Source organism: Chanodichthys erythropterus, chromosome 18 (assembly GCF_024489055.1).
Source record: "Chanodichthys erythropterus isolate Z2021 chromosome 18, ASM2448905v1, whole genome shotgun sequence".
NCBI classification, from domain to species: domain Eukaryota; kingdom Metazoa; phylum Chordata; class Actinopteri; order Cypriniformes; family Xenocyprididae; genus Chanodichthys; species Chanodichthys erythropterus.
Window position 1 is genome coordinate 16,030,690 of NC_090238.1, and position 17,284 is coordinate 16,047,973.

The window sequence follows — 17,284 nt, forward strand, 5'->3', positions numbered from 1 at the left end:
ATCCCTTACAAGTCATTTAAAAAAAGTAAAATTTTGTTATATTATCATCCTTAACTCTGTATTAGGTTCAGCATACCAGGGTCACGAGTTATTGATAACTGAATTGAGAACGAATTTCTAAAAAATTCCTGTTTTTTCAAAGCAAAGTTTCAATTAAGGCTTTTTCAAGCCAAGATTCTAAATTTTAAAGTTTAAAAAGCCTTGAAATTACACAGATAGAATGATAAAACGACAGACAGACAGATAGACAGATAGACAGACAGACAGATAGACAGACAGATAGATATAGATAGATACAAAACAATAGAAGACAGACAGAATGACAGAACGACAAAACGACAGATAGATAGATAGAAGGATAGATGATTGATAGATAGATAGATAGATAGATAGATAGATAGATAGATAGATAGATAGATAGATAGATAGATAGATAGAAGGATAGAATAAATAGATAGATAGATAGATAGATAGATAGATATAAGGATAGAAGAATAGATAGATAGATAGATAGATAGATAGATAGATAGATAGATAGATAGATAGATAGATAGATAGATAGATAGAATAAGAGGCAAAACAATAGAAGACAGACAGACCAGACAAAGACAGAATGACAGAAATATAGATAAACAGATATAGACAGACAGACAAATAGACAGAAAGACAGATAGAGACAGACAGACAGACATACAGACAGACCGATAGATAGAAATTTAGACAGATAGAAAGATAGAGACAGACAGATAGATATCTGCTACACTAACCACAAACTCCATGTCAGAAACCTGCAGCACATCCTAAACACCTCGTAAGAGTCAGATCCACATTCCCCATCGCCACGCACCCCCAGGGAGCTTGTTGTTTACCAATCTATTCCAAACCGGAGGGGGCCACACAACAACATTTTTTTTTGTTAACACACCCTGCACCTCACTCATTCACACACGGCCTGTGCTTGACTGACTGGAAAGTCAGAGGATGAAGCTGTCAGTGCTAACAGGTCAAAACAGGAGAGAAGTTAGGAGGAGTGTCTCAGTGATTGATCGACATATTAATGCCATCGGCGGGTGAACTGTGCTGGAAAAAAAACAAAAAAAACACTGACACGAACAGCGACGGGGGTCGCTTGTGCAGTTACAATAATTACTAATGCACAAAATAAAGAGAAAGAAAATGGCAAAAGCAATTAAGGACTGACTCCACCAATACCCAACCCCCCCTTAATCAGTTCCAACCCCTTTTCAGCACTGACGGGACAATTAGTGAATAGCACAACCTTCCATCCCCCTTCACACACACACACACACCAACAAACCACGTTGTACTGGGACACAATGGGGCCCATTGTGAGATCTGGCAGTGTGTGGCAGCACTGCCCGTTAGGCGTTTGGCTGTGGCTACGTTGAGTGTGTGTGTGCGTGCGGGCCGCTCAAGCATGGGGACAAAAGGGGAAGCGCTGGCCTGCTGCTTCCATCAGCTCGGTTGCCTTTGGAAAAGCCAGAGTCAGAAGGAAGGAGGCTATGACCCAAAGCTCTTCCACTCTCTCCGCTATCACGCCCTGCCATATGCTGACCCCAGCAGCCCGGCACATATCGCTGCCAATCAGCAGCCAGCGGGCCTGCCCCCACTGTCACGCCGGAGCTGGCGCAGTCCCACACACACCACTGGACTGGCACGGCCAATGGGGAAGCCGCTTAGCACGTCCCCTCCTCTCCCCCTGCGTCCCAATCGACCACTGACAGATGGAAGATGGCCGTGACTCTTAGACTTGCGTGTTTTTTTTTTTTATCGAGTCCAAGCCAACAACACCCAATCTCCCCCTGGCCAACTCGCAGCCGTGAGCCAGACGGATCAGATAATGTGGGTTTCTCGCAGCACAATCGGGGGTTGAAGGACCAGATCTAGATCCACTTCATTCCAGGATGTGTTACAAGGAACCGAGCAGCTGTAACGATCTGGTAGCCTGGGGGCGAGACAGGTCAACTAGCTCTAATCGAAATGGGGTGTTTAAAACACACACATACACTTCCACATATGGCAGCCCAGACTGTAGCAGAACATTTTATCACTCAGGCCCAACATGGTGCCCTCAGAGACTGAGGCTGGCTGGAAGGCCCAGAGCTCAGGCTCTTTTTTTCACACATGGCCCTTTGGATTACTCCTGTGCTATCTGCGGTTTAACCCTGTTATTTTGTCTGCCCAGCATTCATAACACTGACCCAAGCCAGCTACCTGCTATCTGCTGTTTTTTTTTCTTCTTTCCTTCCAACAGGCATTAAGACCAAAGAGGCCCCTTTCTCTCAATTCCAGGCCCTAATTTCACAGTCATGCCGAATGAGGGATCAGTGCGCGGGGAGGCAGATGGACGCAGCCCGGGGCCAAGAGAAAGAACTGGAACTTAGAGTCAGGCACAAGAGAGGTTGAGGCGTGTTGGCTTAAAGAACGAGAAAAGGGAAGAGATGAAGGAAAAAAAGTGAGAACAGCGGATGGAAAAAGTCTGAGTTTATTGAGTTTAAGTGCAAAAATTAGAGAAATTTTTTCGTGGCTTGACTGCGGACTCTTTACAAAAGGAAAATGCTGGTCTGTCTGTCTTAATTCTAAATCATTAACTTCACAACACGTCTCTGCTGAGCTAAAAGGGGATTATGATGACCATGTGTCAGTTTGATAGCCACGGAAGCGACTGGTGCACCATTTAAACATTTCTAAATGAGGAGCTCTACAGCCAGAACAGCACCTGACATGTGTATCCAGAGAAAATCTAATTGTCTGTTTTTGTGTGAAACTAAAGGAAGTGAATTGAGGCTCAGCGTATGATGCAGTTCAGGTAGAAGAAAATGAGCTTGATTATACAGATGAAAAAAAGACGCAACGGAAGCCTTGAAAGCCTTGAAAGTTACTTTAACTACCTCCACTTCTTTCCAATTACACAAATCAACCCAAACATTGTGATTGACTAACAATGCAACCAGTGTAGCCCAATTTACCTAATGAATGACTCTTAAAAGTCAGATCTTTTAGTGAATCAAAGCATATGAACTGACTTATAAGGATTATTTGTTCATAAATTCTAGTTCATTGAATGCAAATTCAATGAACTAGAATTTATGAACAAATAATCCTTATAAGTCAGTTCTTTTACTGAATCAAAAACACACTGATATAGTAGCCCAATTTAAGAACGAATGACTCTTTTGAATAGTGATCTCTTAGTGAATCAAAAACACAATCAATCAGCCTAACTTGAATCCCAAAACAAATGGCTTTTATGAGATGGTTCTTTTAGTGAATAAAAAACAAGCCAATAATAAAAATAAAAATAACAATAGCATGACCAATGTAGCCCAATTCATGAACAAATTACTCTTATAGGCCAGTTCTTTTAGTGAATCAAAATCAAAGCACAATCAGTGTAGCCTAAATTCTGAAACAAACGACTCTCATGAGCTGTTTTTTTAAATGGATCAACAACATATAGTGCAATCCTCATCTCAAAACAAATGAAATTAATAATAATGAATCTAGATTTCAAATCAAAACCATGATGTTGCCACAAAACGATGTCATGAATTAATTACATTGATGATGGCTCATGGCTAGCTCCTTATGAGGACTGAACCAGCAACTTTACCAGTTATGCACTTTAACAACCAACCCCACCCCACCCGCATGTGATTGATTTAGAGATACAAGGATGTTAAGGGGACAATTAGGTTACATCACTTTCTCTCTCTCTCTGCAATGACTTCATGTGGCGGCACTATCAACAGGTAAGCAGGAGATACTGTGACTTCCTTCCTCGCATCCCTGGGGTCCTCTCAGTCTCACGGGCTGTTTTCCACGTAGGAGAGCAGCCGTTCTGGCACATAGATCTTCTAATCACTGCTACCCTGCCATCCATCCCTCACAGTCATCAATTATTCGCACAGGACAGAAAGAAAATAAGGTGCGAGGGCGCTCAAAGAAAGAGGGAAAAAAGGAGGGGAGGGATACTTTCAAAATAAAGAGAATAAGACTGAAAGAAAAACAGACGGAGAGAGAGAAAAGGTTTGGAGAGACATCCGTCGATAATGACAGATTACTGTAATTCAGGCTGTCAGGAGCATCGACCTGTGCGGCTCACGCCAATCAATAGCTCAGTCCACTATCGAGCTCCGCGCAGGCACACAGATGGGCGAGATTGCTGCGAGCGAAAGACTCAAGCTGAGCCAAACAATCTCTCTGGCTTGGAGGACATGGCAGATGAGAATCGCTTTCCCCCCCTTTTCTGTCTCTCATTTTCTCCCCTCCTCTCCATCTTTGCTTTGTTTTCTGGAAGTAGCATCTCTATGATAAGAAAAGAGCGCTCTTAAAGAAAGGTTAAAGGTCTTCGGTAACAAAAAGCTAGAGAGACTGGATTTGGACTTGGAAATGTTTAGATATTGAACCTTATCTAAAGCATACAGTGGATGAAATTGTGGTTGTAAACAGTTTGAAAAAAAACAATGCAGACTGTCATTATAAAACAAATGACATTTTCATAGTGGCACTTGTCCATGCAAAATCGGTATGATGGGTGGGTGGTTGCTTACAAGTTCAGATCCAGCTTGTGTGGCTCATTCAGACTGAAGGCTTTCAACCTTTCTTCAAAGGGGTGCTTGATGATGATTTCACTTTTTTAACTTTAGTTGGTGTGTAAATTTGAGCATAAACAACATCTGCAAAGTTACGACGCTCAAAGTTCAATGCAAAGGGAGATAAGGTAGGGACTACAACAAGCTACTTTCTGAGTTGGTGACATCACAAACCCCAACATTTACATAAACCCTGCCCCTGAGAACAAGCAACAAAGGGGGTGAGGCCATGTTAGCCTGCTTTAGAGAAGATGAATAGTCGTTGTAGTAGAATGTTGTTACCATGCCGTCATTTTACACCGGACTGCGTCACAAATGAGGGTCAATTCAACGCTGGATTTGCACAAAAGGTTAACATGACGGCACATGCTAGTCGGGAGTTAAATCAACTCCACAGCAACTACATAAATTTATCCACTAACTGTTCAGAAACATCCATATGCATTCTAAAAGTTGTAACTTCTTCCTGAGTCTCTCCATCAGTGTCCGGTTTGAACAATGAAAGGCTGAACACCGTTACTGACAATCGTCATTTTGGCTGCGTGAGATTCTCCAGCTTTGTTGTTGTTGAGCAATCGAAGCACGAGCTGGTAAAGCTCCACCCTCTTCTGGAAAGGGGTCCAGGAGCAGCAGCTCATTTACATTTAAAGGGACACACAAAAACGGTGTGTTTTTGCTCACACCCAAATAGGGGCAAATTTGACAAGCTACCATAAATGATCTGTGGGGAATTTTAAGCTGAAACTTCACAGATATATTATGGGGACACCAGAGACTTATATTACATCTTTTGAAAAAAGGCATAAGTCCTCTTTAAAAGGGCTCTTTTATATTAAAATGATAATGACGAGGGTCAAAAGAGCTGACTGTCAATAATTTTCTGGTCTGATATGGCTCAGGTTTGTCCTACATGTAAATCTATGTGATTTTTCTCGTTCGCCACTTAGAAAAGCAACAGTACACCATTCCCCGACCACTAGTCACATGATTTGAGATATGCAGGACGTGTACAGGTCCAAATCTCCTTCCCTAAAAGATGAGCAATAGAAATACACTTTGCATTACTAATTATTAGGGCTGTAAATCTTTTTTTTTTTTTTTTTATAAATTGTAATCAATCGGAATAGACTGGGTAAACCCAGCCTGATCTGCCGGCGATTTGATTTCACCCGGAAACTCAGTCTGGAAACCCGTACATTCATTTCTACAGCTTCTGTTACACTTTTGCGGGAACCAATAACAGACTGGCTTTATCCACCTTGCTCACTATTGGCGGGTATAACACGATGACGATAGAGAAGCGACAGCAAGCACGACCGTCAATCCAATTCCTTTTAACCTCTCCACGATGCTGAATGACTTCTTTAGTTTAGCAAACAAATCGCTCGAGTGGGTGTAAATACTTTCATGATTTTTCTTTTTGCACAACCTGCAAAAATCGCTCGATGCCATTGCTGCTTCTGCAAACCACTGATCAATGCTACAAACCAATACAAACTAAACCTGTCTGGAGTTTTTGCGTCGCTCTGCAAAGTACGTCACCCGGATCGTTGATCTGATTGGTTGAAGGACTATCCAATTGCATGAATAATGCTCGTTGATCATGCCTCTTGTGCAGTAGAAAAGTATAGCGAAATCCCCAGACCAATGTTCAATTTTAAATTGAACTTGGTCTGGTGATAGCCAGACAACAATCTGAATGCATTAAATTTACATTTAATAAAGACATTTATAATGTTACAAAAGATTTCTATTTCAAACAAAATCTTTTCATCCATTTATCAAAGAATCCTGAGAAGAGAAGAGAAAAAAAAAGAAGAAGAAAAAAACGCATCATGGTTTTGTCAAAAAGTACTAAGAAGTTTAGAATGATTTCTGAAGGATCATATGACACTGTGGCTGCCGAAAACTCAGCTTTGACATCATAGGGATAAATTACACTTTAAAAAAAAATATTAAAATAGTAAACAGTTATTTTAATATGTAATGTTTCAACAGCAGTATTACTTAAATAAATGCAGCCTTGGTAAGCATAAAAGACTTATTTCAAAAATATATCTACAACCCCAAAATTTTGTATGGTAGTGCAAATGACGGTACTTTTGTTATACGTTCCATATGGGTTTGATTCATAAAAAACAATTTCTATTAAAGTTTTTCCCATTAATTTGACAGCCCTGATAATTATGTCAATGTAAACAAGCAAACATTAGTACTTGTATAAGATTTTTTTTAAGATACAATGTATGTTGTGCATGCATAAATATCACTGAAAAGGGGTCGAAAAGACCCAAACAATAAGATTAAGAACCACAGCAGAGATTCAGAAAGCAAATGGCAGTGCATCATGGTTAGCAGGCACTGAGGGGTGATCAGAATGATTCCATCACCCGCCTGACTGGGTGAGCAGAGAGAGCGGTGCTCTACATGTGCAGAGCTGAGAAATAAGATGTCAATAATTATCGAGCGGCTCTACCTGCTCCCGCTCTGAGAGAGAGACCAACCTGACCGCTTGCAAGTCAATCCGTACATATGTGAGCCAGGTCTGTACAGCAGGAGGAGAGAGAGCAGAAAACGAACCAAGCAGGCGGTAACAATGATAATAGGCTTCATGACAAAATGTGCACTCATTAGTCTGGGAAAAGGATACAAATTTTGGTAAAGAGGAATGAGGGATTTCAGAGCTCTGCTGGCGTTGATGGCTGTGGCTCGCACCACTGTGGGTAAGATATTTCCATCCACTATGGCTCCATCAAACAAAGGGCCGAAGAATGGCACCTGTGGAAAATGAGATGACATGATATATGAACACTTATTGGACTGTGAAGAGCAAAATGTGAGACACTCCAATAGGACTAAAATACACATTTAAATCAGTATAAAGGGCTTTTCACACACCCACAAGTCCACATTTTCATCATGAAAAATGTGCATGACAAGATTGTAAAACAAAACAATGAATCTCTATTAACTCCTTCACACAGAGTCTAAAATATCATATTGTGATGGTCTATGTTTTATATTTAGATCCATTTAATTTTATACACTAGTTCAGTGTCACATGATTCTTCAGATATCATTCTAAAATGTTGATTTTCTGCACAAGGAACATTTTATAATATTATCAATGTTGAGAACGATGTTGTGCAGCTTAATATTTTTATGGTAACTGTGATCATTTTTTCCCCAGAATTTTTTGATGAATAGAGAGTTCAAAAGAATAGCATTTATTTGAAACAAAAAACATATTTTTTGACCAATTTAATGTGTCCTTGCTGAATAAAAGCCTTAATAATAATAAAAAAAAAATCTTACTGACCCCAAACGTTTGAACAGTAGTGTATTTTATTTGTTCTCACATACCAAACCTTTTATTCAGTTTATTCAAGTATCTAAAACTTTTTTAAAGTCAGAGTGAATAGTTTTGGTATAAAAATTGTTTGCAAATACATAGTTGTATTAGAATTTCTATGAACAAGCCTTTACATAACATATAAGCTAGTAGTTTTATCCTTCAAATAAAAGGAGGCATGGAAATGTCAAAACCTTCAACATATTTCAGCCGGTTACATAAAAACCCCTGACATTAAGCAGAAAAGACACAGTGAATAGCCCTCATGCACTGAAATGGGGTCTAAATGGACTTTCATAAAAGCCAGACCTCGTCTTTCTTTATCTCTCCATCTTTCTACATTTCCTCAGACCGCATGAAAGACTGAGCCTCTCGTCTCGGATCCATCTCCACAGCGGAATTCGATTCTGAGAATCCCATTCATTCAATTAGCCCTGACATAACTGAGCAGGAAGCAATGGCTGGTAGTGCCCAAAGACAGATATGCTTCCACTGTCTCCTGTACGAAGCATTGAGCTCATTTACAGAAAAACAAATGGGTGTGATGCACAAACAAATATCTCTATTTAACTGTATATCGATCTCTTTCTTTGACATTCGTTAAAATCGTTTTGTCCCCTCAAAGTGTGGACGAGGGTTTTGGGGACTTTGGATGCATTTAGCCAATAGGCCTGTCAGACAGTTTGCTTCAACTAACCGGATAAAAAAATGGACTCAAAAATGCCAAAAAGAGTCAAAGGTGTCAAATGTTCTTATTAGGTTTTTAAGGTTTATACACTACCGTTCAAAAGTTGGTAAGATTTTTTTAAAGAAGTCTTTTATGTATGTTTAAACAAAAATACAGCAAAAACATTTGTACTGTGAAATATCATTACCATTTAAAATTACTTTCTATTTTAATATATTTTAAAATGTAGTTTATTCCAGTGATAGCAACGCTTAATTTTCAGCATCTTTATTCCAGTCTTCCAGTGTCACATGATCCTTCAGAAATCATTCTAATATGTTGTTTTGGCACATAACATTTTTATTATTATCAAAGTTAAAATTAAAAACTTATAACTCTAGATATAATATCATGCTATCCCTCAGGTTTTCTCAAAGTTTTCTAATGGAATAAAGTGATTTAAATGTTTTACAAATATATTTGAATAAATAAAAAAAAAAAAAAAAACTTTATGACATGTCTACTTACAGACAGGAATCAAAAGTAATTAAATGATGGTTTTGTTACTCTGAACTGTTACATCAGCATTCCTTCTTCAGTGTTGATCTCACCTCTGGTTTTTTGATGATCTGGATGCTGTACATGTGGTTCTTCATTGGGTAGATGATGATAAGCACGTCTCCAAACTCAGTAGGAATGATGCCTCTCCGGTAGTCCCGCGAATGCTCGGACCAAACGATGTGCACTTCATCGTTACCTAGGTGTCTTAACTGTGTGGAGAGAGTGGACATATAGGAGACACAATTTAGATTATACGTTTGTCCAGACATATGGTTCCTCTACAGTAACAGTAAAGTTCACATCCATAATACAACTGTATGCATTGTTTACACTGCAAAAGAAGCCTTGAACTTGTGTGCCAGTCATACTTTATGAACATCACGTTCTCTAAAACAAAAGTAACTGGTCTGAATTGAATCTCAACTGTGCGTTGTCTGAGCCACGGTGCAGCGCTATCCTGTAAAGCATTTATTAACCTTGCGCTGTGACAGTTGAGAGAACAGCCACTCTGTCTCTCTCTTCCCTTCTCATCTATCTTCCCGCGATCACTCCATCTTTCTGGGACCCGCTCAATCACTGCCATGGCCATGGGCACAGTGAACCGTCAACTGTCCCGAACGACGGCCGCAACCTTTATGCAACTAATGACAAACTCTGTCCTTTGGACTCAGCGATGGACATCGGTCATTTCTTAACTGCAGCTTCGGCTGAAGTTATTTAAAACAGTGTGGGTCATAGGAAGGCTGTACACACACACACACACACATATATATATATATATATATATATATATATACATATATATACATATATATATACATATACATATATACATATATATATACATATACATATATATACATATATATATACATATACATATATATACATATATATATATACATATATATATATACATATATATATACATATATATATATATACATATATATATATACATATATATATACATATATATATATATACATATATATATACATATATATATACATATATATATATATACATATATATATATATATATATATATATATATATATATATATATATATATATATATATATATATATATATATATATATATATATATATATATATCTCTAGCCATTTTCTCTAGCCATTTTCAAAAAAATGCTAAAGACATATCTTTTTCGTCAGCACTTGACCCAGTAGTAGTAGCACTTACCTTGACTAATATTCTTCTCCTGTCTGTGTATTTATTTATTTAAAAAAAAAAAAAAAAAAAAAAAATTCGTTATGAGCACTTTACTGACATAACTGTGACTTCACTCAGCACTTACATACTGTTGTTCTCATGTTGATTTAATTGATTCTACTACTCTCATTTGTAAGTCGCTTTGGATTAAAGCGTCTGCTAAATGACTAAATGTAAATGTAAATATATATATATATAAAAAAAATTATTTTTTTTTTTTTTTCATAGACTATGACAAACATTTATGGCGGATATATTTCTCGCAATTGGAAAGTGTGACAAAAAGTTAATATTGGATCCTTTACAGTGCATGGTTAGTGTTAGGCAATAAACAGTGCATAAAGCCACAGCTGTAAAGGAAAAAAAGCAGAAAAATAAAAGTGTGTGCGTGTGGCACCGGCGGTCGCGCTGACACGCTTTAGTGTCTAGTTAACATGGTTTAGAGTTGCTATCGGAAGATCGTGCTCTGGATAGCCTCTCCAGCAGCCCTTGCAAATCCAATTTGCCTCTGAGGAGTCATGATAGGCGATGCAGCACAGGGACGGACCCAATCTAATTTGGGCGGAATATAGCCGTGCGTGGCGTGGCGGTCCCCTCAGCTCCCCTGCAGGGCAGGGACGGTAGTCCAAAACCCCTCCACCGGGCCCAGCAACCCCGCACATCACTTCACCCCACGCCTCGTGCTCAAATTACAGCCATGAATTACATCCAGCCTTCAGCTGCACTGCCACAGACCGGCGGCTGCCATTTCGTTCCAGGGTGTGTGTCTGTGTGACAAAATGATTGGAGTTTTATTGGAAGATAAGGTGGTCTGGACTGAGAGATTCTCTTTCATCTGGGCCATCTTTGTTTAATCATGTAATATCATTCTGAGAAATGCCACATTCGCTTGGTGGCCCGTGGTGCAGATCGTGGTAACGTTGCAGGAGAAATTCAAACGGCCTGTCCTCAATGTGATAAGAAGATATAGATCTGCATTAGATTTATTATTGCTTGATGTGCCGTCACCTCCATGACACAAAATAAGGCAGAAAAGAAATGTCTGAATTATAAAAAAAAAAAAGTGATCGGCCTAACTAGAGCATAAATCCAGGGTTTTGCAGTGTTAGGAGTTATTTTGAATATCTTCGGATCGGAACTCTGTCTGATGACAGTTCGAATGACAGCTGACAGATGTAAACGCGATAACTTTTTGTTGTGTCGCACACAACGAATATATTTACCTCAGAGAAGAAAGTGCATTGTATTTCATGTCACTTTCATTTTTAGCGTTATTTTTATCTTAATTTTTATTAAAAGCGGGATTTTTAAAAAAAAAATTCTCCTTTTGTGGCCTATGAACAACATCAGGGTAATTAAAAAAAATTATTTAAGTGTGAAAAAACTTCTACATGAAAATGACCTCTTATGAATTAACATGTGAAATGAGCAAAAATAAGCATTTAATAGCCATTGATGTATAAATGTTGATCTAGTTTCATTTCTTAAATAACCAACTTTTCATTATTCACAATCAAATACTTGTGAACAAGAAGTCCTGCACTCGAATATTACTTGGATTAAGATAAAAGACAACAGGTTGCAAACAACATTTCAGTTTGCCTTGATGTTAAAAATCTAAATAAAAATGACAACATATCCCTTCATCTTTCATCTGTGCAAGCATCAAACAAAAAAGACAAAAATCTTTTTTTTTTTTTTAAAAACAGTGGGCCCTGAAAATGGACCTTACATCGTCACCCTTCTGCAAAGCCAATTAGAGCCCAGCATCTTCCCGACAATATCCCATAACCCCCTTTTCAGCATACCTGCTCAGCTCATAAAAACAGAGAAGACACAAAAAGCTGTAGGCGAGACCATTTAGATTAAAAGTAATCTAATTAGAGCCCCCCTTTCCCACCCTAACTAACGCCCCCATGAAACGTCCCTCTTATGGTCCACTGTAGCCCTCCCTCCCTCTCCACTGTGTCACTCGCCGGAATATCACATTTCTATCAGTGTTCATTAATAAGTCTTTGGGGCGCATTAGCACCTTATCGCCTCGTCTCTGCCCAGAAGACGTATGAGTGAGGAAGTGAGGGGACAGCTCTAATGACAAGCGATTGGTCATTCGGCATGGGGCTGGCCGCTCCACAAACAACCCCATATCACAGCCTTCCAGCCAAGCTCATTAAGGATAATGCTGCACATTATTAGATTTGTGCTGCCCATGTGAACAGAAAAAAATACCCATGCAGACAGAAATTTGCGGGTGTTTCTTCAACTACTGACACTTTAATGCCCCATGGGTTGTTTTTTATTAAAACTAATAGCTTTCAACATTGTACTTTTTGTTATATGAAGGTCACATTAAAACAGACTTGGTAACTTTTTACAATGCTTCAATTGTTTTGATTTTGCTACTAGATTTTATTGTTTACCCTTGTCCTAGACACAGAATTTCTTCTTAAAATGTGAAAATCCATCTTAAAAATATTTTTTTTTTTTAAACTATGATAATATTTAATAAAAAAAATTTTTTTCTTTGTTAGTGGTGGTGTTATTACCACCACAATCAACAATTTTACCAAATACTAAGAATAATAACAATAATAATTTTATTCAAAAGCTCCCCTCAAAAGCTAACATACTTGTTTACCAAGCAGACAAAAGTCAGTGGACAAAGTGTGCTTGAGATGAAATACAAGACTGTGAAGTAAAAAAGGCATAACTTGAACAGAATATTTTAATAACACAATTTACAATCAACTTCTAATTTACAACTTCAACTTCAATTTAAGCAAGAAAATAGAAATTTTGTATATTTGGGATACTTAAAATGTTATGAAATTAGCCTTAGCAAGGCAAAAGAGTCTGTACGTTCTTTCTTTTTTTTCAAAAATGTTTTTTTGAGTCATTTCCACAACTGAATCCTATTTAACTACATCATTTGTGATGTGTATTCACTGTTGGATTTTATTAGTAAACAAAAAATAAACTAGTCAGAATGTAAAAACTGGGTTTTAAGAGCGTTTAATTAATAAAACCCCACAGGCCAAAAAAGTGTCCATAGTTGAAGAAACAGCATAGTAGAAAAAGAAAAATGTAGCAATGTTTCTCCGTGAGGTCACATCGACTGTGAGGAACAGTGAGAAAAAGAAAGGGTGCGACATCCCTCTTTAAATAAAAGAGAGACAGAGATAAAAGCCAGTGGGTGAGGCAGAACGAGAGAATAAAGTACGGCTGTTAGGAGTCATTACTCTCTCTTTTTCTCTGTTCTGATAGCAGAGAGGACCTTTTCTCTCTACGGGGAACCCAGAAACACAAAAGTGCCGCTCTCGGCAGGTATAAGTGTCCCACCCCTCAGATTAGCCTGGGTTAGGTTTAATGATGAGGTGTGAACGCACAGGTCAGTGAGGTTCAGTATCCCACTTCACCCACAGCACAGGAAGAGCAAAGCTGCACTGCTGGAGAAAACTCAAGACAGAAGAATGAAAGAAAAGAAATCACACAGACTACAGTCTAAAAGGCCTTCCACAGTTGAGCAGGCAGGGGGAAAGTTTAACTCTTTAGAGAATCAAAAGTCTTTGAGTGATGGGAAACAGGAATTTTTCTTTTCCTTTGAGATTAATGTACTATGTAGATATGGTTATGACACAAAGCTCCCATCCCAGTTGGTGAAGCTGCAAAAATGAGTCATTTAGATGTTGTTTTGTATCCCCCGTCTTAAAGTCATAAAGTCATAAAGGTACATTAGCAACAGCTTTTTTTAATTCTAAGGATCAGAGATGTGCTAGAAATCAGTGTTGTTATTGTTGAATAAAACTATTAAAATTGTTTGTTAATTGCACACTAAAAATAAAAATTAAAAATAAATAATAAATGAAAAACTTCAACATATAAAAAATACATAAAAATGAGAAATGTTGCATTGGCAACTAACAGAAATGAAGTTGAAGTACTAAAATTAACTAAAATGGAAATAAAAATATAATCTATATGGAAATATAAAAAAAACACACACATAAAAATAAAATTCAAAATATGAATAAATACTATAATAGTATCTAAACAAAAATTGGTCATGTAACCCAAATAAAATCACAATTTTACTTTAAAATGGCATTTTTTACAAGTTCACCTTTTTAGTGAGCGAGTCGTCGGAGTCTGGAGGCATGCGCGTGGAGACGTGGAACATCACTTCAACTGTAGAGGTGGCAAAGTAGGGCATGGTCAAACCCGTGCTCTTGTTCCGCTGCAGGCCACCCATGAAACCACAATGACTTGTTAGGTTCACCTGAATATAGAGGAAAGAGTTTGTTGGGGCCCATGCATACAAATCCTATAAAACATTAAAGGTGCCCAAGAATGCTTTTTCACAAGATGTAATATAAGTCTAAGGTGTCTCCTGAATGTGTCTGTGAAGTTTCAGCTCCATAGATTTTTTTTATTTTTTATTTTGGGGCATCATTAACTATACACTGTTTTTGGCAGCGCCGCCCCTTTAATTCACCTGCTCCCTGCCACAAGAGCTCTCGACTATATTACAGTGCATTTACAAAGTTCACACAGCTAATATAACCCTCAAATGGATCTTTACAAAGTGTTACTGTACGTAACAGTCGGTGTTATGTTGAGATCCGCGTGTTTTCCGGAAGTCTTTTAAACAAATGAGATTTACATAAGAAGGAGGAAGCAAACTTTTTTGGGGTTTCAAACTCAATGTATGTCTTTTCCATGTACTGAACTCTTGTTATTTAACGATGCCGAGGTAAATTCAAATTTTGATTCTAGGGCACCTTTAAGTAATGCTTAAATATACAGGACACAATCACATAATAAATTGACAAGATCTTACCTCCCAGCCCAGGCCTGACACAAAGTCTTCATATGCCTGACTCCCAGCTGTGTTGGACAGAATTGAGTGCTTGTCTTCCTGCCCTTCTGCCACATAAAACACAGCAATCTTGTGTGTTTCACGACTGCAGAAAGTAAACGAAGAAGAAAGCAAATTTAGGAGCCAAACAGGAGTACACTTTCATGAGGTGGTCTCTCAGACTACAGAAAGAGTGAACAGCTACAGCTACAGTGAATGATATCATTTCCCACCTCTGCCCTAACAACAATGTTCTTAATGGCTTTAAAGAAACAACACTGGATAAAAAGCAGCATAACATACCACTGCCTTGAATCCAGATTCTTCAGCTCTCTCAGTAGTTTTTCATTCTTCTTCAGCAGGTGGAAACTGTTCCTAGAGATGGGACATTTTAACATAAGAGCTAATGGAGAAATATATTCTAACAAATTACTCATTTTTGATCACTTCAGGTCAATTAGTGATCAAAAACAGATAGATACATAGATAGATAAAGAACAATAGACAAAAATACAGACAGACGGATATATAGAACATATAGATAGAAAAACGGACAGATGCAAATAGGTATATAAAACAGACAGAACAACAGAGAGAGAATAAGATAATAGACAGACAGACAGATAAATAGATAGTTAGATAGTTTTGATGCCCTTGGTATGGTCCACGGACCCCATTTGGAGAAGCTCTGCTTTAGACTGTGCGTTAGATTTCTTTCATTATGTGCCCGCCTGCTTAATTATAGTCTTCCTTGTTTTTCTCACAGACTCCTGGGAAAGTCTGACCCCGCAAATGAAACGCAAATAAAAACAAAAACAATAGAAGAGCCTATGTGGAAAAACATCTTGTGACACAATGAACCATAAAACGAAAAAAACCTACACATGATGCCATGAATGAACAAACAAATAAATAAAATAATTATATATATATGATAATGCAACTTTTTTTTCTGTCTGCACCTTTTATAGTCAAGAGTTCAGTTACTTTCTCCCTCTCCCCCGCTTTATCATTCCCTCCCTCCAAGTGGCTGCATGAGTCATGTGGAAAAGCCACACGATGCTCTCTAAAAGGACTTTTTGTTTTGTTCTCCTTTTCTTTGAGCAGGGGTCTCTTTATTAGCTTGTTGCAATGTAATGGTCTTCATTTTCTCCATTGAAAGTGAGCCATTTCAGGAGGCGAACGCGTGAACGGCATAAAAGGCTGACATTAGGTGCGCGCTCACACACACAATGGGCCGGCGGATTGCAATGCCTTAGTCTCTGACCACGGATAAATGATACATGAATGCCTGGAGAGCGGCAGCAGGACAATTCCTCATTAAACAGCCCCTATGCATTTTCTCCCAGCTCTCCAACTCATAATAACCCTCCAGCCACATTCGAAAGGTAGCAGCCTTTTATTTTCACCCGGCGTATCAGGCAAGAATGAAAAGTACCGCGGCTGCTCGGCAGATAACAGACCCCTCAAGAATTAATCCCCCCGTAAAAGCTGCGTACGTGCACACACACACCGTACCCGGAGCTGTTGAAGAAAAGCCCCCCCACCCACAACTCTATGAGGGAATGGAGAAAAAACAATTTTCCTGCATTAATCTCATAACACAGAGCATGTATATCATGAAAATTAATGCCATTACATTCAAGGAGAAAAATAACCCCAATTTTCCAATTATTTGTCATCCGGAAATATTTAACCATTCTCTGTAATACCACAAAATGGAATGGGATTGAACCTTTACAGTGAAATGCAATGCGTGGAACCATTATGAATTAGGGAGGGGGATGGAGACTGAGACTGAGCAGTAAGTGAGCAGCACTGTAGCATCTATTGGTGGATAAGCTAATCAAAAAGATGTTGACTGTTTAAAGCAGATTAACACGGCTCTGCACAATCAGGGAGAGGTGCGAGCAAACAGGATGTTTACATGTATTATCGGCCTTCAACAACGTCACCCAGATTATGTTAACAAACTCTAGCAAAACAATGTAGTGAT

At 38.4% G+C, this 17,284-nt stretch overlaps 1 protein-coding gene across 9 annotated transcripts in view; it reads right to left on the reverse strand.

The window, feature by feature from the left end:
- Positions 1–17,284, reverse strand: part of ralgapa1 (Ral GTPase activating protein catalytic subunit alpha 1) — an 87,316-nt gene that overhangs the window by 15,721 nt on the left and 54,311 nt on the right. For all 9 annotated transcript variants that reach the window (XM_067368331.1, XM_067368337.1, XM_067368332.1 and 6 more), the window contains exons 34-38: positions 15,592–15,663; positions 15,271–15,394; positions 14,554–14,709; positions 9,247–9,405; positions 7,267–7,394 (exon numbers count right to left, since the gene is read on the reverse strand). In XM_067368331.1, the coding sequence (XP_067224432.1) occupies positions 7,267–7,394; positions 9,247–9,405; positions 14,554–14,709; positions 15,271–15,394; positions 15,592–15,663 (639 nt within the window). The remainder of the gene's footprint in view (positions 1–7,266; positions 7,395–9,246; positions 9,406–14,553; positions 14,710–15,270; positions 15,395–15,591; positions 15,664–17,284) is intronic.